At 46.2% G+C, this 25,023-nt stretch overlaps 1 protein-coding gene and 1 pseudogene across 1 annotated transcript in view; one reads left to right on the forward strand and one right to left on the reverse strand.

Annotated features, from left to right (window-relative positions):
- The window catches only part of abcc2 (ATP-binding cassette, sub-family C (CFTR/MRP), member 2), a 66,203-nt gene extending 52,251 nt beyond the window's left edge, over nucleotides 1–13,952 (reverse strand). Inside the window, exon 1 of the mRNA XM_067235618.1 lies at nucleotides 13,629–13,952. Coding sequence (XP_067091719.1) covers nucleotides 13,629–13,673 — 45 coding nt within the window. The 5' untranslated portion in view covers nucleotides 13,674–13,952. The remainder of the gene's footprint in view (nucleotides 1–13,628) is intronic.
- Nucleotides 13,953–19,079: 5,127 nt separating this feature from the next.
- On the forward strand, nucleotides 19,080–20,460 carry LOC136943295 (uncharacterized; annotated as a pseudogene).
- Nucleotides 20,461–25,023: the final 4,563 nt, after the last annotated feature.

Below are 25,023 nucleotides of genomic sequence, written 5' to 3' on the forward strand. Positions count from 1 at the left end.
TGTGCTGTTGTGGGTGGGCTGGGTGTCCCCCTGCCCCCACCTCTCATATGCTAAATGGAGCTATCTGGAGTTGCTGGACAGGGTCTCTACTTGATGGCTCTCACACCCCATTGTGTAACTTACTGTAGCATTGCTAGTCATATGTTGATAAGTAAGGGTCAAGAAATGGTCTGATTGGTTGTTCTTGTGTATAAAAGGAATTGTGATGCATTGTTCTGTGGATTCTTGATCTCATGAGACCTTCTCCTCAGCTCTGGCTTGTCCTTGTACTCATTGTCTTTGCTAACCTCTTGCTGTCTCTCTCTGATTTACAATAATCATGGTAGCGTAGGTAAGAGTTAACGTTCATTTTGTAACTTGTTTGCCTTGTAATTTATTTCATTCATTTGCAATGTTATTAAATCTTTATTTCATTTAACCTTACCTTTGACTATTCTTGCTCTGATTGAACCCATAGAGTCAAATAACTGCAATTCCATTGGTATTGGCATTATTTGGTTCATGCTAATATACTGTTCAGTTTCCCATCTTCCTTTAAACCATAGTGGAATTAGTTTTGGTTGTTTGGCCAATATGTCACCCCATACACTGTCATCAACATGGTAAGTGATGAGGGGTGGACCAGTGTTTCAACTGTGGAAGCCCCAAAAAGTTATGTTAAAAACTATAAACCATGGTCTGTAATGTATCTTTACTACTGTATAACCCAGTACATAAAAGTATGATGCTTAGGAGTCAGGTGGCTGAGCGGTTAGAGAATCGGGCTAGTAATCAGAAGGTCGCTGGTTCGATTCTCGGCCGTGTCAAATGACGTTGTGTCCTTGGGAAAGGCACTTCACCCTACTTGCCTCGGGGGAATGTCCCTGTACTTACTGTTAGTCGCTCTGGATAAGAGCGTCTGCTAAATGACTAAATGTAAATGCTTAGGATTAAAGTGTCTGCAAAATCAATAAAATGTAATGTTGTGTCATTTAGACCTGGGGCCTGTTCCATAAAGGCCGCTCCAAAAAACTGGGATTAATGTCCCAAAACGGACCTGAATAAATTTAACAAGTCAGTCGGGGATAAAGCAGTTCCATAAAGGCCAATTCTAGTTCATGCAATCGGACTAATTCAAGTCAAGAAGTCAAGATAATTGCGGGTGCATCCTATTCTTATAAGCAGCCTGAGAGGTAGAACATGGATCATATCGATCTTTAAGCCGTGTACTATGACAGCTTTTCCAATACTTCATAAAAATAAAATGACACCATGATTGACATGAACCATAGGCTTCATGGGTCAAGATCCTCTTTTATGGACCTTTACTTCATCGATTAAAAAAACATACACCATCTAAACACATCTAAGTTTACTTTTTTCGACATTGTTTTAAATAAATACTACTAACCAATACAATCCAGTAGCTTAACATGTTTTTTGTGTCGGGAAAATGGAGGTTAGACGTATGTATTTAGGTTTGTTTTGCAATTGTAGGCTACTATTAACTATTATGTAGCTATGATAATTATACTGTGATCATTTAGAATTAGCCTACACATTTGATATTACAAACTACCAGCCATACGTTTAATGTAGGCTATGTAGGTTTGTATCGTTCTGAAATCATTGTTCATCATTGTTTATTATGTTTATTTATTTATGTAGATTTTCTCTAAATGTACATATTGTCTGTGGTGAATCATCGTTTCCCGTTGGGCCAGTGGAACAGGAATGTGTGGTTAAGCAACAACACGCGCTAAAGCCTGACAGTTAGCTTGCCCCGCTCCAGGTTAGTTTTGCAGAATAAGTTGCCATAGTAACTGAGTTCGAACTACGAGGAGCTGGCTTTATGGAACCGAATGAACAGGAAACTAGAGAGGATACAATTTCTGGGGAAATTGTAGGGTGTGCTTGCTTACGTCGGTTGCACAGGGGTCTGTATATTTTATATAAAAATGCATCGGGCCTGCTTATTATTTATAAAGATTACATAGATTTAAAAGCATCTTTTTTTTGCTGCTCATTTACAACTCAAAATACGAGTGAAGTGTAGAATGAAATATGATGTCTTCTCATTTCCCCTGCAAGAGGCAGCTGACAGGCTGAATCAAAACGAATACATTTGGCAGACCGGTGTAAAAATTGACCTAATCTCTATGACTTAAACGTCCTTTTAAGTTTTCCCTTCTCGTGATATTTTCAGGAATTTAGCCTACTCATATTGCATTCATTCATTAATAAAGAACCCCCTTTGAAGATTATTCTACGACGTTACCGGCAGAAGATAGAATCGCGATTCAAACAGTACCATCTGCTAACTGAAAATATGCCCCCCAAAACGTAAATAAGCTTGACATTTATTTAGTGGAAAATCGCTCATTCATAAAAAGCTCACTGGTAGCGATCATTGTCAGTAACAACGCAAAATGCGATATAAGGGGAGTGCCGAACATGTTCTGTCTCCGTTTGACTTCCTACAGCTGTGTAGATGTTTTTGTAGTGTCTCGAGTAGGCTACAGCGTTGCAGTGATACACTGGATTGAAACCACAGGTAATGATAATTTCACCCACAAATCGTTTACTTGTAATCTAATGTCATAATAAATCCTACAACGAAAATGTATATGTGAGGAATGTTTATTTTAACGATTGAAAACAGATACATCATAGACCACTGTAGTATGTGTTGCCCGGGCAACACAGGCTAATGTCATGATGCTAATACTTCAGTGAAATAGTAGACTACTGTTTCCGAAAGTAGATGTACTTCCTTAATAATATCAGCTTATATTGTACATTACACATCACAATTGTGTGTCATATCACAAAGTAAAATGAATAAATAGTTATCACCCTGGCCTCTTTTCTTGTGGCGTTCCTGCAGCTGCCTTGCAGTAAAGCTATAGTTAGCCTAGCTATCCCCCAAGTTAACAGATGCGAAACGAATGTTCTGCCAAAGGTAGTCACGCGTGTTTTCGTGACATTAGTGCAGACCGGTGTAAAAATTGACCTAATCTCTATGATTTAAACGTCATTTTAAGTTTTTCCCTTTTCATGATATTTTTAGGCATTTAGCCTACTCATATTGCATTCATTCATGAATAAACAACCCCTTTGAAGATTATTCTACGACTTTACCCGGCAGTAGAAGATGGAATCGCGATTCAAACGGTACCATCTGCTAACTGAAAATATGCCCCCCAAAACGTAAATAAGCTTGACATTTATTTAGTGGAAAATTGCTCATTCATAAAAAGCTCACTGGTAGCGATCATTGTCAGTAACAACGCAAAATGCGATATAGCCCTGTGTGGAGAAGCTGCCCCGGTAAATTGTACTACTACGGTACAGTACTAGACTTAGGGAGGACAAACGTTCTGCTCTCAATGTAATCACAACGGAGTTCCAAGCGTCAACAAATGCTAAACTGAACTTATTGCTCATTTAAAATTGTCATAAAAAACACACTTGTGAGATTTAATGTACAATACGATGTACGATGATATTATTAGTACATTTACTTTCGAAAACAGTAGTCAATTTTTGCTTGTTGACTGAGACGTTAGCATAATTAGCCTCTGTTGGACGACATATACGATAGCGGTCTGTGATACATCCGTTTTCCATCGTTAAAATAATAAACATGGCTCACATATCAATGAACGTTTTATGATTTATTATGAGATAATATTACTAGTAAACAGTTAATGGGTACAATTATCATTATATACCTGTAGTTTTAAGCCAGTGTAGCTCACTGTTATGCTGTACGCGACGCGGTTTAGAGAAACTTGTAATTCTATTGCTGTTTAGGAAGCCAAACGGCGACAGTAAAATCTCGGCCCTCCCCTTACAAAAATCAAAATTCCCAGATGAGTTTTTCAATTGGTGAATCAACCTGTCACTCAAATTAGAGCCAATCCCTGTGCCAATACCATCCCGTATGTGGCACAGAGGTTTTCCCATTTTAAGACGTCTGTAATGGGCTGAGAGTACTTTGAGCCATTGGCTACTAACCTGAACTTCAATGCCACAGCCTCAATTTGATGTCATTCTGTTCATGAAGGTCTCCTCTACAGGACTGTGAAAACCTCTAACATTTCCCAGCTGGGGGTTTTTTTATAATCGAGCTTAAGTCCGAGGAGTGCCTGTGATTTACTGAATTCTGACAGTAGCTAGCTACCTAGCTTGGAATGCCCACGACAGACTGATGGTATACTGGCTTTGTTTTAGTTTTACAGTGCCTAAGTGGCATGACATGGTTGCGTTTTGACGTTTTTGGTACATTGGGCTTCATATAACATTTGTATTTTGAGTATACTTGTATCTTGCAAGGTTTACTATAAAAAAAAAAAGTATGTTCATACTCGTAAAAAGGCGCGTTTTTATATTCCCCTCAACTCCGCCATCTAGTGACTTTTTTTGTGAACTGATCTGCATTATCTTCAATCACCAGCACATAATGAGACAATTATATATCACATAGATTAAACAACAAATTTAGCCAATCCCAAATTTAAGTAGGCTATTGTGTGTATTGAGTGACAGTGATCAGCTCAATGTGACTTTCACTGAGTGCATTAGTGAAAGTTTATTTTGGGGTTATTTAGGTGGCTCTTAAAAGAGCCTTTGTTGCTTTTAGGCGGGAGTCTTCACAATATCTTGCTCAGACCTGAGTGGACATTCAAAAGAAACATTTCGTTTCCCCTGAAATTTAGGTGAACGCCGTCCCTAAAATAACAATCATCCTTATGATGGATGTTGCTGTTTCGGATGCCAGACATGCCCCTATCAGCCAGAAAGGCGGCTATGCCGGCATTCACACGCCTTCGGGCCCGTTCAATCCCATACACACTGGTGCCAGGTACATGGTTCCGATAGACCCATCGCTGGATAATATCTGAAAATATGATCTTGGTACTGGGGTACTTTTGCAGTAACCATCCAAGATCGTTCCTCATTTGGATCATCAGAGAACACGACGTTTGAGAGGCCAGGTTGTTTCCGCCTAGATGTACGATCATTACGTCGGGACCTGGACCCGGTGTTCTCTGGAGAAGAGGCAGGAGCTGCTCCCATCTCATACCCCTCTTCCCCATCCACTCAATCTGGCACATCAAGCCGAGGGTGGCTGTGTCCCGTGGCGGTCAGGTGGCGTTCAAGCCAGTAAATCAGCGAGCTGCCGATTATCCACACGCGTGGCTTTCGAAGGAGTTGGAGTTTGTTTTCCATAATTGTTGGTAAGTAAAGTCTAAAGACAAATTAGGGATGAGAGACTTAGAATTTTGCAGGCGTCTAGGGTCAAAGAGAGAGAGAGGGAAGTTAGGGATGTTGCCACAAAGCAAAAGCTGACATTGGAGATCGGTAAGTATGGGGGCTTGTGGACAACTTTAGATGAAATAGATGAGCAACTAGAGAGTTTAGGTGAGAGATCCAAACTGTTAGCTGTATCAGCACAGTTGAGGTTTAGACGGGTGGTACTAGGGATGAAAAATGAGAATGGTGTCTTCAATCTAAGTAAGGACAGGAGAAGATTGCCTTTAGAGACTCTCACTAGGAATCTTATGAGTGTAGTTCAGGCACCTCTAGAGTTGGAGGACACTGAGGATAGGCAGTATGGGTGTGCATCAGCACATGTTTTTGCAGAGGCAAAGGCTGAATTTATACGCCTTGCTGAGAAGCAGCAGGCACTTGTTCGGGATTCAGGTAGGAAGAGGGGGGGGCTCTCAAAGGTCATAGTACCTGATGTGCAGTCGGCAGACCAGCTCCTTGGTAAAATCATCAGACATGGGTTTGATGAAGATGGGACTAAAGTCTGGTACAGAGCCACAGTTATAGGGGAAAAGGAGGTAAATGGTAAGACCATTTCCCATGTAAGATATGATGGGGAAAAGAGACTGTGGTGGTTTGATTTATGGTCCGATTTTCAGGAGGGGTATGTGGAGTTGTTGTCTGTCAGTGCTGCAGACATGATAGGCAGGAAAATAAAGCACATGTACATAGATAGTGATGATGGGTTGGAGTGCTGGTATCCAGGTAGAGTAGTGGGCTGTAGCACAGGTAGTTTACTTGTTGTAGAGTACGAGGGTGAGGACGAAGAGGAGGGGGTTTACGAATGTCCTCTTTTAGATGATTATTTAAATCATGAAGTCAGATTTACATAGGTTGTAAAGCAAGGCTGTTGAGCGGGATTTAAAAGCCAACAGTATAGAGTAGGGCATTGGCAGACTGTTGAGCGGGATTTAAAAGCCAACAGAGTAGGGCATTGGCAGACTGTTGAGCGGGATTTAAAAGCCAGCAGTATAGAGTAGGGCATTGGCAGACTGTTGAGCGGGATTTAAAGGCCAACAGTATAGAGTAGGGCATTGGCAGTTAGACTGTTGAGCGGGCTTTAAAAGCCAACAGTATAGAGTAGGGCATTGGCTATAATTTGTAGTTATTGTGTATCTTCTAATATTAATCTTTTCTTTTAGGTTGAAGTTAGCTGTATAATTATTTGTAACTATTGTGTATCTAATATAATCTTTTTCTTTCATGTAAGATTTCTGATGTAAATAGTTCCCTCTGCATATATTCGTATCTCTTATAGGATGTTTATATAGCTAAATATTGGCAGTTTTACTCTAGTAAGGCTGTTGATCAGGTTTGATATTGATATTTAATAATTTATGTATTTCTAATTTCAGGTATGAAGAGAAAATGAAACAGTAGCAGCACATTCCGTTTGCAGTGAGGTTGTATAGTAAAATGAAGTTTTCATAAATATGTTTATAAGTAACTTATTGTCAATAAGTATGTTACAAATGTGCACTTTTTTCTCTCTCTTTTTCAGATGAACGTGCCTTCAATTAGCTACACATTTTCCAGGAGCTTGCTCGATCGCCTTTTTGCTAGGGGTCGGGGAATAATTTTCCAGTATCCCATATTGGCTAAAATGGGTTAACTGGTTTTTTGATTCCCTCTGGAAAATGAGTTAGGTTTCCTATTAAATATGCATATTAAACATTGTTGTTCTTGAACAAATTTAAGTCGTGTCATTATTATATTACATGTATTATGTTTCAATGGAATAACTTAATTAAAATTACATTCATTTGAATAAAGACAACAAAAAGTAATTTAGAGGTCCACTTTTGATAACATGTTATTATAAATCGACTGGACAATACAAGAGTACAGATAAGAGAAGAAACGCTTCTCCGCCCCATTCACTGCAATGAAAAGCTTCATGGAACTCTGACTCGGAATTTGAGCTTCAGGGACGCTTGTCAAAAAATGACAACATTTGGCGTGTCGGACGTTTTAGAGTTGTTTATGTGATGTGTTCCCATCGTATTTAAGACTACATATTTTACAAACAAGATGTTTGTTAACGTAGCTGTTTACATATCTCACTCGTACTGGCTAATCAGCTAGCATGTTAAAGTAGGCTACATCCAAAGTCACTGTCGTAAAACTAGCCTCTTTTTCACAAACAGCTGATTAACGGAAGTAGCTTCGAGGTAAAATTAAAAACCTTTAAAAACGTCTAAATTGAGCAAATATTGTTGATATTATTGTGCACACGTATTTCAGTATAGTTAATATGTAATTTAATTCCATAATTTCCCCAGGAATAACTATTAAAACGTATTTCAGGAAAAACGCTCAAACGGGTTTGTCCTCCCTACTAGACTACTGCTGTGTTCGTCTTGGTAGCGATTGCGTTGGTTGAATTGGATTTAACGTTCCGTTGTACGGTTTAGGCTGAAATTAATTATTTTCATGAACAGATTGACAACGTTTAGGCTGTGGCAATGAAGTTCAGGTTAGTAGTTAGATAGACTTTTGATTTAAGTAAGGGGAGTGCCGAACATGTTCTGTCGCCGTTTGACTTCCTAAACAGCTGTGTACTGTAGCTACTGTAGATGTTTTTGTATTGTGTCTCGCGTAAGCTACAGCGTTGCAGTGAGCTACACTGGTTTGAAACCACAGGTAATGGTAATTTCACCAACAAATCGTTTACTAATGTCAGAATAAATCCTACAACGAAAATGTATATGTGAGGAATGTTTATTTTAACGATTGAAAACAGATACATCATAGACCACTGTAGTATGTGTTGCCCGGGCAACACAGGCTAATGTCATGATGCTAATACTTCAGTGAAATAGTAGACTACTGTTTCCGAAAGTAGATGTACTTCCTTAATAATATCAGCTTATATTGTACATTACACATCACAATTGTGTGTCATATCACAAAGTAAAATGAGTAAATATGTATCACCCTGGCCTCTTTGCTTGTGGCGTTTCTGCAGCTGCCTTGCAGTAAAGCTATAGTTAGCCTAGCTATCCCCCAAGTTAACAGATGCGAAACGAATGTTCTGGCAAAGGTAGTCACGCGTGTTTTCGTGACGGTAGTGACGTTAGTAACGTCAGTGACTGTGGCTAGCAAATTAGCCACCGTTAGCTTCACTTTTCGCCACAAAAACTTAACCTACGCCCAAACCATGCAACGGAACGTAAATTCCAATAGAAGCAACTCAATCACTACCAAGACGAAACTTTTGACACCTACGTTGTCTATGTAGGCCAAATATTGACTGAGTTTTAGGGGGGCAAAAAGAATAAAAATAATAATAATAAAAATAACTAGAGAGGGTACAATTTCTGGGGAAATTGTAGGGTGTGCTTGCTTGCGTCGGTTGCACAGGGGTCTGTATATTTTATATAAAAATGCATCGGGCCTACTTATTATTTATAAAGATTACATAGATTTAAAAGCATCTTTTTTTTGCTGCTCATTTACAACTCAAAATACGAGTGAAGTGTAGAATGAAATATGATGTCTTCTCATTTCCCCTGCAAGAGGCAGCTGACAGGCTGAATCAAAACGAATACATTTGGCAGACCGGTGTACAAATGGACCTAATCTCTATGACTTAAACGTCCTTTTAAGTTGTCCCTTCTCGTGATATTTTCAGGCATTTAGCCTACTCATATTGCATTCATTCATTAACAAAGAACCCCCTTTGAAGATTATTCTACGACTTTACCGGCAGAAGATAGAATCGCGATTCAAACAGTACCATCTGCTAACTGAAAATATGCCCCCAAAAACGTAAATAAGCTTGACATTTATTTAGTGGAAAATAGCTCATTCATAAAAAGCTCACTGGTAGCGATCATTGTCAGTAACAACTCAAAATGCGATATAGCCCTGTGTGGAGAAGCTGCCCCGGTAAATTCTACTACTACAGTACAGTACTAGACTACTGCTGTGTTAGTCTTGATAGCGATTGCGTTGGTTGAATTCGATTAAACGTTCAGTTGTACGGTTTAGGCTGAAATTAATTATTTTCATGAACAGATTGACAAAGTTTAGGCTGTGGCAATGAAGTTCAGGTTAGTAGTCAGATAGTTTCCCTACTGAAAGACTTTTGAGTAAGGGGAGTGCCGAACATGTTCTGTTGCCGTTTGACTTAAACAGCTGAGGAGTTGTTGTTAGCTACTCACACTAGTGTCTCGGGTACAGTAGGCTACAGCGTTGCAGTGAGCTACACTGGTTTGAAACCACAGGTAATGGTAATTTCAGCAACAAATCGTTTACTAATGTCAGAATAAATCCTACAACGAAAATGTATATGTGAGGAATGTTTGTTTTAACGATTGAAAACAGATACATCATAGACCACTGTAGTATGTGTTGCCCGGGCAACACAGGCTAATGTCATGATGCTAATATGTCAGTGAAATAGTAGACTACTGTTTCCGAAAGTAGATGTACTTCCTTAATAATATCAGCTTATATTGTACATTACACATCACAATTGTGTGTCATATCACAAAGTAAAATGAGTAAATATTTATCACCCTGGCCTCTTTGCTTGTGGCGTTTCTGCAGCTGCCTTGCAGTAAAGCTATAGTTAGCCTAGCTATCCCCCAAGTTAACAGATGCCAAACGAATGTTCTGCCAAAGGTAGTCACGCGTGTTTTCGTGACATTATTGCAGACCGGTGTAAAAATTGACCTAATCTCTATGATTTAAACGTCATTTTAAGTTTTTCTCTTCTCATGATATTTTCAGGCATTTAGCCTACTCATATTGCATTCATTCATGAATAAACAACCCCTTTGAAGATTATTCTACGACGTTACCTGGCAGTAGAAGATGGAATCGCAATTCAAACGGTACCATCTGCTAACTGAAAATATGCCCCCAAAACGTAAATAAGCTTGACATTTATTTAGTGGAAAATTGCTCATTCATAAAAAGCTCACTGGTAGCGATCATTGTCAGTAACAACGCAAAATGCGATATAACCCTGTGTTGAGAAGCTGCCCCGGTAAATTGTACTACTACGGTACAGTACTAGGCTACTGCTGTGTTCGTCTTGGTAGCGATTGCGTTGGTTGAATTGGATTTAACGTTCCGTTGTACGGTTTAGGCTGAAATTAATTATTTTCATGAACAGATTGACAACGTTTAGGCTGTGGCAATGAAGTTCAGGTTAGTAGTTAGATAGACTTTTGATTTAAGTAAGGGGAGTGCCGAACATTTTCTGTCGCCGTTTGACTTCCTAAACAGCTGTGTACTGTAGCTAGATGTTTTTGTAGTGTGTCTCGCGTAAGCTACAGCGTTGCAGTGAGCTACACTGGTTTGAAACCACAGGTAATGGTAATTTCACCAACAAATCGTTTTCTAATGTCAGAATAAATCCTACAACGAAAATGTATATGTGAGGAATGTTTATTTTAACGATTGAAAACAGATAACGCTACATCATAGACCACTGTAGTATGTGTTGCCCGGGAAACACAGGCTAATGTAATGATGCTAATACTTCAGTGAAATAGTAGACTACTGTTTCCGAAAGTAGATGTACTTCCTTAATAATATCATCTTATATTGTACATTACACATCACAATTGTGTGTCATATCACAAAGTAAAATGAGTAAATAGTTATCACCCTGGCCTCTTTTCTTGTGGCGTTTCTGCAGCTGCCTTGCAGTAAAGCTATAGTTAGCCTAGCTATCCCCCAAGTTAACAGATGTGAAACGAATGTTCTGGCAAAGGTAGTCACGCGTGTTTTCGTGACGTTAGTGACGCAGTGACGTTAGTAACGTCAGTGACTGTGGCTAGCAAATTAGCCACCGTTAGCTTCACTTTTCGCCACAAAAACTTAACTTACGCTTAAACCATGCAACGGAACGTAAATTCCAATAGAAGCAACTCAATCGCTACCAAGACGAAACTTTTGACACCTACGTTGTCTATGTAGGCCAAGTATTTACTGAGTTTTAGGGGGGCAAAAAGAAATAAAAATAAAAATAATAATAACTAGAGAGGATACAATTTCTGGGGAAATTGTAGGGTGTGCTTGCTTGCGTCGGTTGCACAGGGGTCTGTATATTTTATATAAAAATGCATCGGGCCTACTTATTATTTATAAAGATTACATAGATTTAAAAGCATCTTTTTTTTGCTGCTCATTTACAACTCAAAATACGAGTGAAGTGTAGAATGAAATATGATGTCTTCTCATTTCCCCTGCAAGAGGCAGCTGACAGGCTGAATCAAAACGAATACATTTGGCAGACCGGTGTACAAATGGACCTAATCTCTATGACTTAAACGTCCTTTTAAGTTGTCCCTTCTCGTGATATTTTCAGGCATTTAGCCTACTCATATTGCATTCATTCAATAATAAAGAACCCCCTTTGAAGATTATTCTACGACTTTACCGGCAGAAGATAGAATCGCGATTCAAACAGTACCATCTGCTAACTGAAAATATGCCCCCAAAAACGTAAATAAGCTTGACATTTATTTAGTGGAAAATAGCTCATTCATAAAAAGCTCACTGGTAGCGATCATTGTCAGTAACAACTCAAAATGCGATATAGCCCTGTGTGGAGAAGCTGCCCCGGTAAATTCTACTACTACAGTACAGTACTAGACTACTGCTGTGTTCGTCTTGATAGCGATTGTGTTGGTTGAATTCGATTAAACGTTCCGTTGTACGGTTTAGGCTGAAATTAATTATTTTCATGAACAGATTGACAACGTTTAGGCTGTGGCAATGAAGTTCAGGTTAGTAGTTAGATAGACTTTTGATTTAAGTAAGGGGAGTGCCGAACATTTTCTGTCGCCGTTTGACTTCCTAAACAGCTGTGTACTGTAGCTAGATGTTTTTGTAGTGTGTCTCGCGTAAGCTACAGCGTTGCAGTGAGCTACACTGGTTTGAAACCACAGGTAATGGTAATTTCACCAACAAATTGTTTTCTAATGTCAGAATAAATCCTACAACGAAAATGTATATGTGAGGAATGTTTATTTTAACGATTGAAAACAGATAACGCTACATCATAGACCACTGTAGTATGTGTTGCCCGGGAAACACAGGCTAATGTCATGATGCTAATACTTCAGTGAAATAGTAGACTACTGTTTCCGAAAGTAGATGTACTTCCTTAATAATATCAGCTTATATTGTACATTACACATCACAATTGTGTGTCATATCACAAAGTAAAATGAGTAAATAGTTATCACCCTGGCCTCTTTTCTTGTGGCGTTTCTGCAGCTGCCTTGCAGTAAAGCTATAGTTAGCCTAGCTATCCCCCAAGTTAACAGATGCTAAACGAATGTTCTGGCAAAGGTAGTCACGCGTGTTTTCGTGACGTTAGTGACGCAGTGACGTTAGTAACGTCAGTGACTGTGGCTAGCAAATTAGCCACCGTTAGCTTCACTTTTCGCCACAAAAACTTAATTTAAGCTTAAACCATGCAACGGAACGTAAATTCCAATAGAAGCAACTCAATCGCTACCAAGACGAAACTTTTGACACCTACGTTGTCTATGTAGGCCAAGTATTTACTGAGTTTTAGGGGGGCAAAAAGAAATAAAAATAAAAATAATAATAATAATATATATGTGAGAGAACAAAGGTTGTGCTCTCGCCGAAGGCTTGAGCACACCCAATAATAATATATATGTGAGAGAACAAAGGTTGTGCTCTCGCCGAAGGCTTGAGCACACCCAATAATATATATGTGAGAGAACAAAGGTTGTGCCCTTGCCGAAGGCAAAGCACACCCAATTAGTCTTGACTGACTGACATAAGCCTGGCTTATTCGGTAAACTTGTTTTATGGGCCCTGGTCTGGTTCTGAGTCAGGATTAGACAGTAAATGTACATTACAGATCAGGAGTGGAAGCCCTTTGCCTTTTGTGGTGATTGTGAGGTGATTATGCAGTGCATGTCGCAAGAATAGCTGATTCACTCTCCCTTAACAGATTTAGTAGGAGATGATCACGTTTTCCCGCTCTGCTCTGCGATAAGACTTTGTCCTGACAAATCAAACAGTCCTAATTAAAAGACCACAATAAAACAAAGAAAACAATCACCCAACCTTCCCAACTTTCCTAACCTCCCTAAACTCTCTAACCTCCCTACGTCACCACGATTTCTAGCACCCCAGCTTCCGAGTCTCCCCAGCCTCCTTGTGTCCCCAGCCTCCTTGTGTCCCCAGCCTCCCCAGCCTCCTTGTGTCCCCAGCCTCCCCAGCCTCCTTGTGTCCCCAGCCTCCCCAGACTCCTTGTGTCCCCAGCCTCCCCAGCCTCCTTGTGTCCCCAGCCTCCCCAGACTCCCCAGACTCACCCAGAAGGTGGATCCACAGTACTTGTCCAGCGCTGGGACAGCCATAGTCCCGTAGGGTCAGCTCCACAGATGACCAGATGTGAGGAGGATCTCTCAAACCTCTATTCTCTGTGCAGCCTTGGTCCCTCAATATCAGAACATACACACACACTCTGTCCCAAGACAATTGCCGGACGTGACTGCAGAGCTTTGAGCTATGAGCTACATGGCTCCCTGGCTCCTCACAGACACTGAAGTGTGTGGACGTAGTATGTGTGCCCAATCGAGTGGAGTTAATTGTTAACCGGTCCAGAATGAAAAAGTCCTCTCCTTTTGAATCTTCCAGCCTCCAGGGCCCTCCCCCATCAACCACAATAAAGATATTTGTAACTACCTTCCCTCATCAAACACATATACACACACGTAATCTCCTCCTGAGAGCTGTGTGTACAATCTCCAGTTCATTGGTCAGATCCCAATCACAGCCCACACCCTCCTAATACAGAGGGACATCCAGTCCCCTCCCTATCCCAGCGCCTGTCCTGGCCTTTCATAACAGAGCTGTCTAAAGTCCATGTACTAGACTGAAACGTTTGTTTGTGAAAGAGCGAGGGAGGGAGAATGGGCAGTAGTGGAGAGGGGAAGGGGTTGTGTTTATGACAGGGAGGGAGGAGTGAATTTGGATGGTGGAGACAGTGAGTAGGAGGGTGGAGAGAGAGAGAAAAGTTATACAAGTGTTGAGCCTGCCCCTCTTCCTGCCTGACTTCATTGTTAGTGTTGGTGGCGTGTGAACAGCCGCGGAGGGGCCCTGACAGAAAACAGGACAGGAGGGGTGAGGAGGAGGAGGAGGAGGGGTGAGGAGTTGAAGGAGGAGGAAGAGGAGTAGGAGGGGTGAGGAGGAGGAGGAGGAGGGAAAGGAAAAAGATAAGAAAAAAAAGAGGGCCAAGAGAGGAATAAGAAATGAGAAGGAAAAATCATGAAAAAGGGGGGTGAAAGGAGAGAAGGGAAGATTGAAAAAATGAGATGGAGGAAAGAGGGGGAGTAGAAGGGGTTTTCTAATTAAGTCCTTGTGTGCTAACCCTCCTCGCCTCTTGCTCTGCCTCTCGCTCTCTCTCCCCTCTCTCCCCTCTTTCCTAGGTTTGCTCTAAGTGTTCCAGTCCAATCCAGTGAACGTCAGGGTGGCAACTGCTTGTTAGGCTGGCACAGAGGAGGAAATGGAAGGCAGACAAATCAGTGTTGTTAGGGAGCAGTTTGGTTGAGTCGGAACTACTGAGAGGGGCTAGGAGAGGGAGACATTGATTGCTGGCAAGCTGGGAACTATGATAGACATACCCACACATTTGCATACGGGCATACACACACTGGCACAAAGACGTGCTATAAACCCAATAATTGAAGGCCACACATACCCTCACACAGTAGAGAACATCTCATTCTCATTTCAGCCACATCCATCCCACTGTTAACAGAAAGTCACTGCTAGCTTTTCACATTTTGGTTTTGGTATAGGCCAGTCAAAAGAGTAGTTAATCAAGGTGAAGTATGAAGGGGTGAATCTTGAGACCCCTTTGGAAAAACCCTACGGATGGAAAGAGTGTAGTTGAATGGGGACCATTTGAGGACCCTTATTTCTCCGCGCAAGGATCGCGAGACGACCCGATGTCGCAGCGCGGAGAGCCACAGTCAGTTTGTACAGCTGTCCTGGATGTATGGAGGACCTGTCTTGTTTTGGGTGAGGCTCAGGGCTGATCCTGATCCATGCGGCGACCAGCAGTCAGCAAGCTTAGCAGGGGAGTTGTGTGCGAGTACTTGGGGAGCTTGAAGATTAGGGGGGTGGATGCATTGCAGATGATCTTCAGATCACATGCCGAGCCCAGCGAGAAGGCAGTCGGAGCAGACAGATTGGGGAGTTAAAGTCACCTGGACGAACAGCTGGATGGAGCACTCTGGATGTTGTGTAGAGAACACCGGCAAGTCTAAGTCACAAGCCGCATGTCTCTTGAAATCCAGGTTGTCATCGAGGTTGACGCCTTGGTTCGTTGCCGAGCAAAAGGCAGTCGCAGGGAGGATGTGGCAGGGATGAAAAGCAGCTCCCTCTTGTCGGGATTCCGTTTCAGGTCGTGAGAGGACCTCCTCGAGGACACGTGTGCCAGACAAGCCTGGATTCTTTTGTTGATTCGGGGGGGGCGGAGCGCCGGAAATAGCTGCGTGTCCACAGAGTAGCAGCGGTAAAAGAGAAGCCTCGGGATTTGAAAGAGCAAGCCAAGTGATCTGGTGTAGGTGGAGAAGAAAGGGGGTATTTGTGTGTGTGTGTGCGTGTGTGTGTGTGTGCAGAGAGGTGCGTGTGTGTGTGTGTGCAGAGAGGTTAAACACACAAGCTACAGCTACACTGAACAGAACTCCCAGCAACATCGACACAACAGGCACAGTATAAACCCAAAACGGTGGTCCCTGAACGGTCAACTGTAAGTAAGTAAGTAAGTAAGTAAGTAAGTAAAATGTATTTATACAGTGCTTTTCACAGACAGGGTCACAAAGTGCTTTAAATGTACAATGTCAATATAACATAAAAGTCTAATAATAAAAAATAAAATAAAAACGGATAAAAATTATCAATAGACCAAAGACAGAGATTACTCAAAAGCTAACCTGAACAAGTAAGTCTTCAATAGTCCCTTAAAACTCTCAACATTCTCAGCAAACCTAATGCTGGTTGGCAAAGCATTCCAGAGTCTGGGTGCCATAGGGGCAAAAGCTCTATCCCCACGTCTTCAGACGAGTGCGTGGCGTGGACAGCAGATTTTGGTTAATAGATCTAAGAGACCGGAAGGGGGTGTGTAGGTGAATTATATTGGCAAGATAAGACCCCCGAGGGGATACCAACATTACTGCTGTAACACATAGCACAGTAAAAAAAAAAACGCCATTGTGTCCATAATCAGCTAAGCGCTTTCATTGCGTATAATTAATATGATTGAAATTACATATTTATGTTTACAGTGATTTATTGGTGGGGACAAATCATATTTTTCCCAGGATGTGGGGTTCGTGTCACCCCCGGGATTTTCGCCTATGCGTCTATGCAATGTAGGAGCCTTGTGAGTTAGGATGACTCATTTTGCAGGAAGGTAATCTTTAAACAGCATTGGCACTTCAGTTTGAGGGTCACCCATTGATGATTTAGAATTGATTTAATAGCCCTCTCAATTGCTTACCTAAGCAGGCACACCACCAGCACTGCAGTAGAATGTAAACTAGATTTTTTTCAGTAGGCTATCTATATTTCTGAAAAGACACGTTTAGATGACAATGGACTGTCAAGCTTTGCCAGTCCGTAAGATAGGGAGTTAGATTAACTAACTAAAGTTCGGGAGGAAGATAGCGCACCAAGGCTCCTCCTATACTCCAATCAAGCAAATCGCAAAAGCACGGAAGAATGCGCACCAACTCCAATCAACTTCATACGCATCAGCCTAGCGAAAGCACGGAAGAATGCGACCAAACTCCCGGTATCAATTACGAAGCTTGTATAAAGTGTCTTCCGTTGCTCTGATCCTTGTGCTAGCATGTTTTTGTCATTCGACTTTTCGTGCACCCCGCTGCTGCTGCTCTGCCTGCCGACTGCCGACTCTGCTACCTGCTTCGTTGCCGCCGCCTCTGCTGCTCCCGCTCCGCTGCGGTCCGGCTCGCCCGTTCTACCGGCTCCGGCTGTTCGCCTCCCGCCCTCATGGACGTCCTGGACCTCCACCCATCCGACGAGGAGTTTCCCTCCCGGCTGGAGCGCCGGTCCCGCCCTCGGCGTTCTGGCCGTGTCCCCGAGGCCTCCGGCCGCTCTTCGTGCGGCGCTGCTCCTGCCTCCTCGGCTTCCCCGGTTCCTGTGGCTTCTCCTGCTGGTCCCGGGCGTCGGCCCGACCGCCCCCCGCGGTCTCCGCCCCCCCGGCCTTCCTGCCGGGATCGCTCCAGGCGTCCCTCCCGGTCTCGGCGGCTGCCCGTGCCGGCCCTGGTTTCTCCTCCTCGCCCTCTCCTCGGCCTTCCCGGCCTCGCCTCTCGCGACCTCGGGGGGCCCCGCTTCTCCTCCTCCGCCGGCTCTTCGCGCCGCTACTCGTCTCCTGCTCCGCGGCGCCTGGCTCCGCCCGCCCCGCGGTCCCTCTCCCCGGGCCTCCCGGCGCTGCCCTCCGATTGGACCGTCGCCGGCCTGCAGCGCCTCCTCCGGGCTCGGGGCTGTTCGCCCTCTGTTTCGGGGAGTCCGTGGGCCGGCGCGGCTCCCCGCTCCGCCGCCCTCCTGCTGCCGGGCGCTGGACCGCGCCCCGCGGCCCCCTGCCTCCTGCCTCGCCCGCCTCCCCGCTCCGCCCCTCTCCGGCTGCCGGGCGCCGGGCCGAGCCCCGCAGATCCCTGCCTCCTGCCTCGCCCGCCTACCCGCACCGGTCGTCTCCCGCTGCCGGGCGTGGGGTCGTGGCCGGCGCCTTCCTGCCGCCTGCCTTGCCCGCGTCCCTCTTTCCCCTGCCCCCCCTCCCCGCCTCCTCTGCCCGGCTCCACGGCTCCCGCCCTCGCCGACCTTCCTGGGCTGTTTGCGGCGTTCCTCGCCTCTATGGCACCCCCCTGCCCCGTGCCTGCCCCTGCGTGCGCCCCCCTGGCCGCGCCTGCTCCGGGCCCTGCTCCCCTGACTGTGTGTTCTGTTCTTTCCTGTGCAGATGGCTCCGCTCCGGCCGCCCCCCCCGCCCTGGCTGCTGCCCTTCCTGCTGGTCCCCTGCCCGCCCCTCCCTTCACGCTGGCCACGGCGCCTCCCCCGGTCCGCCCCGTGGCCCCCTCTGCCTCCTGGCCTTCCCCCGTGTCTTCTGCCCTCCGGGCCACCATCCTGCTGGGTAACTATGTGGACCTGGCTGACCTTCTCCTCCCCTCGCAGGTTTCCGCCCCCCGTACCATCGACGGGTCCTGCGGCCCCGTCTTGCTTCGTCACCCCGGCGCCGGGAGCTCACTCCTGCGGAGTTCGCCTACGCCTTCTCCCTGTACCGGGACGTCATCTGCTCCTCCTTTCCCGGGTGCCGTGCGGAGCTGGATGACTACCTCACCTTGGTCCTGCAGCTCGCCCTGCGGTTCGGGGGCTCCGGCTTCTACACCTACCACGTCCGGTTTGCCTCCGAGGCCGCAGGGCGGCTGCAGCAGTTTAATGAGTCCACCTACTGGGGCGTGCTGGACAGCTCCTCCTGCTCCCTTGACCCCCCCGGCCGGCCGGCCCCCTGACTGTCTGCCCATTTGTCCACCCCCATCGTCGTCCCTGCCCTGGCTGCGGCCCTCCGCCGCCACCCCGACCCCGCCGCTGTGCGGTTCCTCCTGGACGGCTTGGTCCTTGGCTTCTCCCCCGGCCTGGTGTCCTTGCCCGCTTGCTCTTTTGCCTGCCCAAACCTCCGCTCGGCGCTCGAGGCCCCCGCCGTGGTCTCTGCCTTGTTGGCCAAGGAGGTGTCTCAGGGCTTCATGATTGGCCCGTTTGCCTCTCCCCCATTCCCTGTCTACCGGGTGAGCCCCATCGGCGTCGCCACCCCGAAGTACTCGGGCAAGCAGAGGCTCGTGATCGACCTCTCTGCTCCCCGTCGCGGGCCCGTCCCCAGCATTAACAGCTTGATCCCCAGCCCGGACTACTCCCTGGCTTACACCACCATCGACCACGCCATCTCCCTCATCCGCCTGGCCGGCCGCGGCGCCTGGCTGGCGAAGGCCGACATTACGACCGCCTTCAAGGTCCTTCCCATCCACCCAGACTACTGGGCTTTCTTTGGGGTCTGCTGGGAGGATTCCTACTACTTTGCCGTCCGACTGGCATTAGGCTGCAAAAGCAGCCACGCTTAATCGACTGCCTCTCCGAAGCACTCTGCTGGATCCTCCTCAATGAGTCCAAGGTTCCCTTCTTAGTCCATCTCCTGGACGACTTCCTCACCATCGGCCCCCCTTCATCCCCACCGGCGCAAGGCCTCCATGCTCTCACCACGGTGTTCTCACAACTGGGTGTCCCCCTCTCCCTGGAAAAGACAGAAGGGCCAGCTACAACACTGGAGTTCCTCGGTATCACACTGGACTCCGTGGCTTTCAAAGCTTCACTCCCCACCGACAAACTGGACCGCATCACCATCCTTCTTTCCAATTACCTGATCACCCCCACCTGCACCAAGCGCCAACTCCTCTCCCTTCTCGGCCATCTGAACTACGCCCTCCGCATCATCCCCCAAGGCCGCTCCTTCATTTCCCACCTCCTCCTCCTGGCTTCATCCGTACAGTCGCTCCACCCACACTGGACGCTTCCTGTCTCATGGAGTTGGAGCTCTGGCATCATCTCCTTTCCCACTGGAACGGCATCACTTTCTTTTATAACGATCTCATATCCAACCCCAACGACATGCAGCTCTTCACCGACGCCGCCCCCTCTTCTGGTTTCGGCTGCTATTATAACGGCCGCTGGTTCTCCTCCCCATGGCCTTCCAAGTTCCCTTCCTGCCCTTCTCCCTCACTGGCCCCCTCATCTGCACTTCACGAGGTCTACCCCATCATCATCGCCGCCCTCCTCTGGGGCCATGAGTGGTCACGCCAATCCATTCTCATCCACTCCGACAACACTGCCGTCGTCTCGTGGATCAACAAAGGCCGATCAGACTCCATCACCGCCATGCCCTTCATCCGTCGCCTCACCTGGCTTTCAGTCACACATCAGTTCATAATCAGAGCCGCTCACATCCCCGGTCACCACAACACCATTGCCGACTCTCTCTCTCGTCTCTCCCTGCAGAAATTCAGGCGCTTGGCCCCAGAGGCGGACCCCCTTCCCACTCCGGTCCCTCCGTATTCCTCTACGATCTTCCCGTAACGGCACCCCTCCACGACCTCCACCTCCATACCCAGGACGTCATCCTCCAAGGTCTGTCACCCCGTACACTCTCCACCTACTGGACAGCCTGGAAAAGCTTCAGGTCCTTCCACAACATTCACCACCTCACATTCCCCTCATTCAACCTACTTTCCATCACCAGCTTCATCTCATACGCTCACGCGCACCTCTCTATCCGCACTTCCACCATCCACACATACCTCAGCGGCATCAACTTCTTCTGCAAGTTGCTCTCCGGTTCCCCCTGCACAGCCATCTCCAACAGCCAGACCTCCCTTCTCATGAAGGGTCTGAAGCGCCTTGAACCCCGCTCTCCCTCTGCACGACTCCCCCTCACCGCCGACCTACTAGCCGCCTGCATCACCACACTGCGGTCTGGCTACTCCTCCCCTTCCACTGACTCCACCCTGGAGGCTATGTTCCTCCTGGCTTTCTTCGGTGCTCCGAATTCACGTCCACCTCCTCCACTTTCGACCCTTCTGCTCACCCATGCGTCTCTGACATCACCCTACACTCCCCCGACACACTCATTTTCTCTCTGAAACGCAGCAAGACCAATCAGAGCGGGCCCGCAGTCCCTATCTTCCTATTCCGCCTCAATTCTCCTCTCAGCCCCTTCGAGTCTCTACAGAAACTCATTCACTCCAAATCCGGCAGCCACGCCCTCCCATCCAGCCCACTATTCATCACGGAATCAGGACTCGTTGCCTCCCGGTTCTGGTTCCACCATCATCTCCGCCTCATCCTCACCAAATCAGGCATAGACCCCACACACTATTCCGCACATTCCTTCAGAATCGGCGCCGCCTCCTCTGCTTCTAGCCAGGGCGTCGCTGACCACACAATCCAGCTTCTGGGTCGCTGGTCCTCTCAGGCATACCGCCTATACGTCAGGACCAACCTCCCCGATCTCCACCAAACTCAAGCGCTCATCAGCCTCGCAGCAGCCCATAGGTGAGTGTTCCTTTGGGGATCCGGTTGAGCCGCTGCTCGGCCGTGACCCATAAGGACTCTCCGCCACACCCCGAGTCCATACCCGGTACCTATTCACGAACCATCCACATCACCTCCCTGGAACCCAGGCCCGGCTCTGCTACCGGCCTCCATCAGCACCAGGCTCGGCCCTGCTACCAGCCTCCACCAACCGCCTCAGGCTCGGCTCTGCTACCAGCCTCCACCAACCACTCAAGGCTCGGCTCTGCTACCAGCCTGCGACACCCTGCATTAGGCTTGGCTCTGCTACCAGCCTCAGGCTTGGCTCTGCTACCAGCCTGTACCACAACGCATTAGGCTTGGCTTTGCTACCAGCCCAAGTTCAATAAAAGCTATCTATTCAATCTATGGTGTGATTACTGAACTCGTGAAAACCTTATTAGGCTTTCACGAGTTCAGTAATCACACCATCGATTGAATAGATAGCTTTTATTGAAGCAGGGCTGGTAGCAGTGCCGAGCCTATGGTGAAGGAGGCTGGTAGCAAAGCCAAGCCTAATGCATTGTGGTAAAGACTGGTAGCAGAGCCGAGCCTGGCGTCCTGGGAGGATGAGAGTGTGATTAGGGGATGCAAGGAATGGTGAATGAGCTGATGTGGGTGGTGCATGTATAGTTACCGGGTATGGACTCGGGGTGTGGCGGAGAGTCCTTAACTGAACTGAACTGATGAACTGCAGGTTTGGTAAATACGACGTGAACTAACGGTACGTGTCCACTGCAGTGTTTTTTAACGCTCTGCACCGCTCACCTTCCCACAGTACTCCACGCTCGGGGGCGTGTTAGACAAGTTAATACAGAGTTGTAGTTCTCTAAGGTCACTGTTGTAGTCATGGCCAAGCGTGCAGACTTAGGTTCATGTACTCACAATATCGATCAAAATAGCACTTTTACACAACATTAATACTGAATTTTTACTAGTGCAAGATTACAGTAGAATACATGTTACGCCACTGGTCACTCAACCAGTCGTTTGTAGGCTGCACCATGCATTATTAGTTTAATGTAATCTTTAAATTCAGGCTCGTCACATTACGTAACTTTGTTCTGAACAGAACTGGGTGTGCAGACACATACGATAAGTTTCTCCTCCATCTTGAAATTGTAAAACCTAAACATGTTTACCATGAGCAACAGTTGCTACGTTACAAGAAACCAATCCGATTGGCCAACCCTAGCGGTTTCACGCTCCTCATTTACATAAAGTAGAGAAAATCCAACTTGCAACGCTCCACTCGCCTTCCCACCATGCCATACGCGAGCGTCAACGCCTGGTTTAATTGAAAATTAATTGGAAGCCGACGCTCCGCGCCGCTCCGCTGTAGTGGACACGCACCGTAACGCCTGGGACACACTGCCTGCGATCTGCTGCGATCTGCTGCGACGCGCCTGGAAGCGCATCCTTTTTTCTTTCTGCGCCCATGTTATCAAATGGGACCGACCACACTGGCTGCGAAGCGCCGCGATTGCCTGCGATCGCCTGCGATCTGCAGCGACCGTTTGGGCAGCTGGTCGAATTGTTTCGCGAGACGCTTGCGAAATCGGCTGCAGGATGATGAAATACACCATATTAGTTGATATATTTGAATAAAAAAACAAATGTTATTAAGATTTTACTCCATTAATTGTAGATTACGGTGAACATTTGTAAAGTTGTAGACTTTATAATTACACAATGTTGGTAACGAACGTCCTTTACATGTTGTTACCCTGATGAAAACGAATGAAAATAAACTGATTGATCCGTTGAGCTAGCATGCCAGTAGTTGTTTTGTTTGTTTGAGAGAAACGAGTTGTCACGCGTTGCACACAACACACATGCGTGCAGACATAGCCTACTGAGAGAGAACCCCCAAATCGATTTAGAAAATCAGCATCACATGAATTCTCGAAGTTGAAAAGCACAGGGAGTTGTTGTATGACCCCCAGCAACAATTTTACAAGGACAACGTAGATAAGGATCAATGCTGGGATATAGCTGAAAGCAGGGCCGGAGTGGGACCACTTATCAGCCCGGGAGTTTCAGGCCCAAGACCGGACCACTTTTTTTTGTATACCAAACAGGACCGGATGCAGCCTGCTTTGACTGGGGGTGAACTTTTCTGGGGGGGGATTATGATTACAGAAAGGGATCGTATTTTTTATATTGATACCAATTTTGAGACTGATTAACGATCCGAGTGTTAATCAGGCACGGAGCCAGACGGTGTAACCATTCGGGGCTCAGCCCAAACCAACAACGTATTCTGGGTTTTATGTGATGCTAGAAAGGGAATTCCACACTTAATGGCGCGCAAGTGAAAATTTTCGGCCATTATTTGAGCGCAAAATAGTTTTTGGAGCTTTATGTCAAATAAACATAGCCGTTTTTCAATTGGTAAAACCTTGTCTAGTGATGCAATCACTCCGGCCCTGCTCCCATCCATCCTCCCTGATGCGTATTGTTACGGTAGTGCCGCCCGGCCCAGCTATTGGTAGGCTATCTGAGAATGTTTTGGGAAAAGACGGGCTATGGACCCAACCAACTCTATTTGAGAGGGGAGAACTCCCTCACATGGTACAACCCATGCAGAGGCTGCGATGTCAAAATGCAGAACACGTGTAGCCTATTTTAAGAGAAGATAGACTAACGTGGCAAATGTCAACAACAAAAAAATCCTCGACCGGACCAAAAGCTAAGCGGCCCACCGGCCCAAAAGTGAAGCGGCCCACCGGGAACTCTCCCGATTACCCACCCTGGGCCTGGTTGAAAGGCTTGGTGACCGGCGCGGAGAAATGCGCGTCTGGTGTGAACAGCTTTTGCTCAGTCGTAGCCGATCGTGGCGCTGCGCAGCCAGTATGTCCCAGGCGTAACAGTGCGTTCACACTGCGGCGGAGCGGGCGGCGCGCGCCGTCGGCTTCCAATTCATTTTCAATGAAAGCAGGCGTTGACGCTCGCGTAGGGCATTGTGGGAAGGCGAGCGGAGCGGAGCGTTGCAAGTTGGATTTTCTCAACTTTATGTAAATGAGGAGCGTGAAAACGCTAGCGTTGGCCAATCGGATTGGTTTCTTTTTTCTTGTAACGTAGCAACCGTTGGTCATGATAAACATTTCTAGGTTTCACAATTTCAAGATGGAGGAGAACTTAAAGATGACATTAAACTAATAATGCATGGCGCATGGTTGCAGATGTCGTCAGTGTTCCTAGTGTGTTTTTATAGCCTACTTTTAAATTCAGTCTCGTCACATTACGTGACTGTTCTGTGCCACTGCTAGCTCGCTAGCCCAGCCTACAAACGACCGGTGGCGGTTGAGTGACCGGTGGCGTAACATGTATTCTACTGTAATCTTGCACTAGTAAAATCTTGCACTTACATAAATGTTGTGTAAAAGTGGTATTTTGATCGATATTGCGAGTACATGAACCCAAATCTGCACGCTTGGCCATGACTACAACAGTGACCTTAGAGAACTACAACTCTGTATTAACAAGTTGATTGGAGTTTGTGCTTATTCTTCCGTGCTTTCAATATTAGTTGATTAGAGTGGAGGAGGAATCTTGGTGCGCTATCTT

Source organism: Osmerus mordax, chromosome 5 (genome assembly GCF_038355195.1).
Source record: "Osmerus mordax isolate fOsmMor3 chromosome 5, fOsmMor3.pri, whole genome shotgun sequence".
In the NCBI taxonomy this organism is placed as follows: Eukaryota; Metazoa; Chordata; class Actinopteri; order Osmeriformes; family Osmeridae; genus Osmerus; species Osmerus mordax.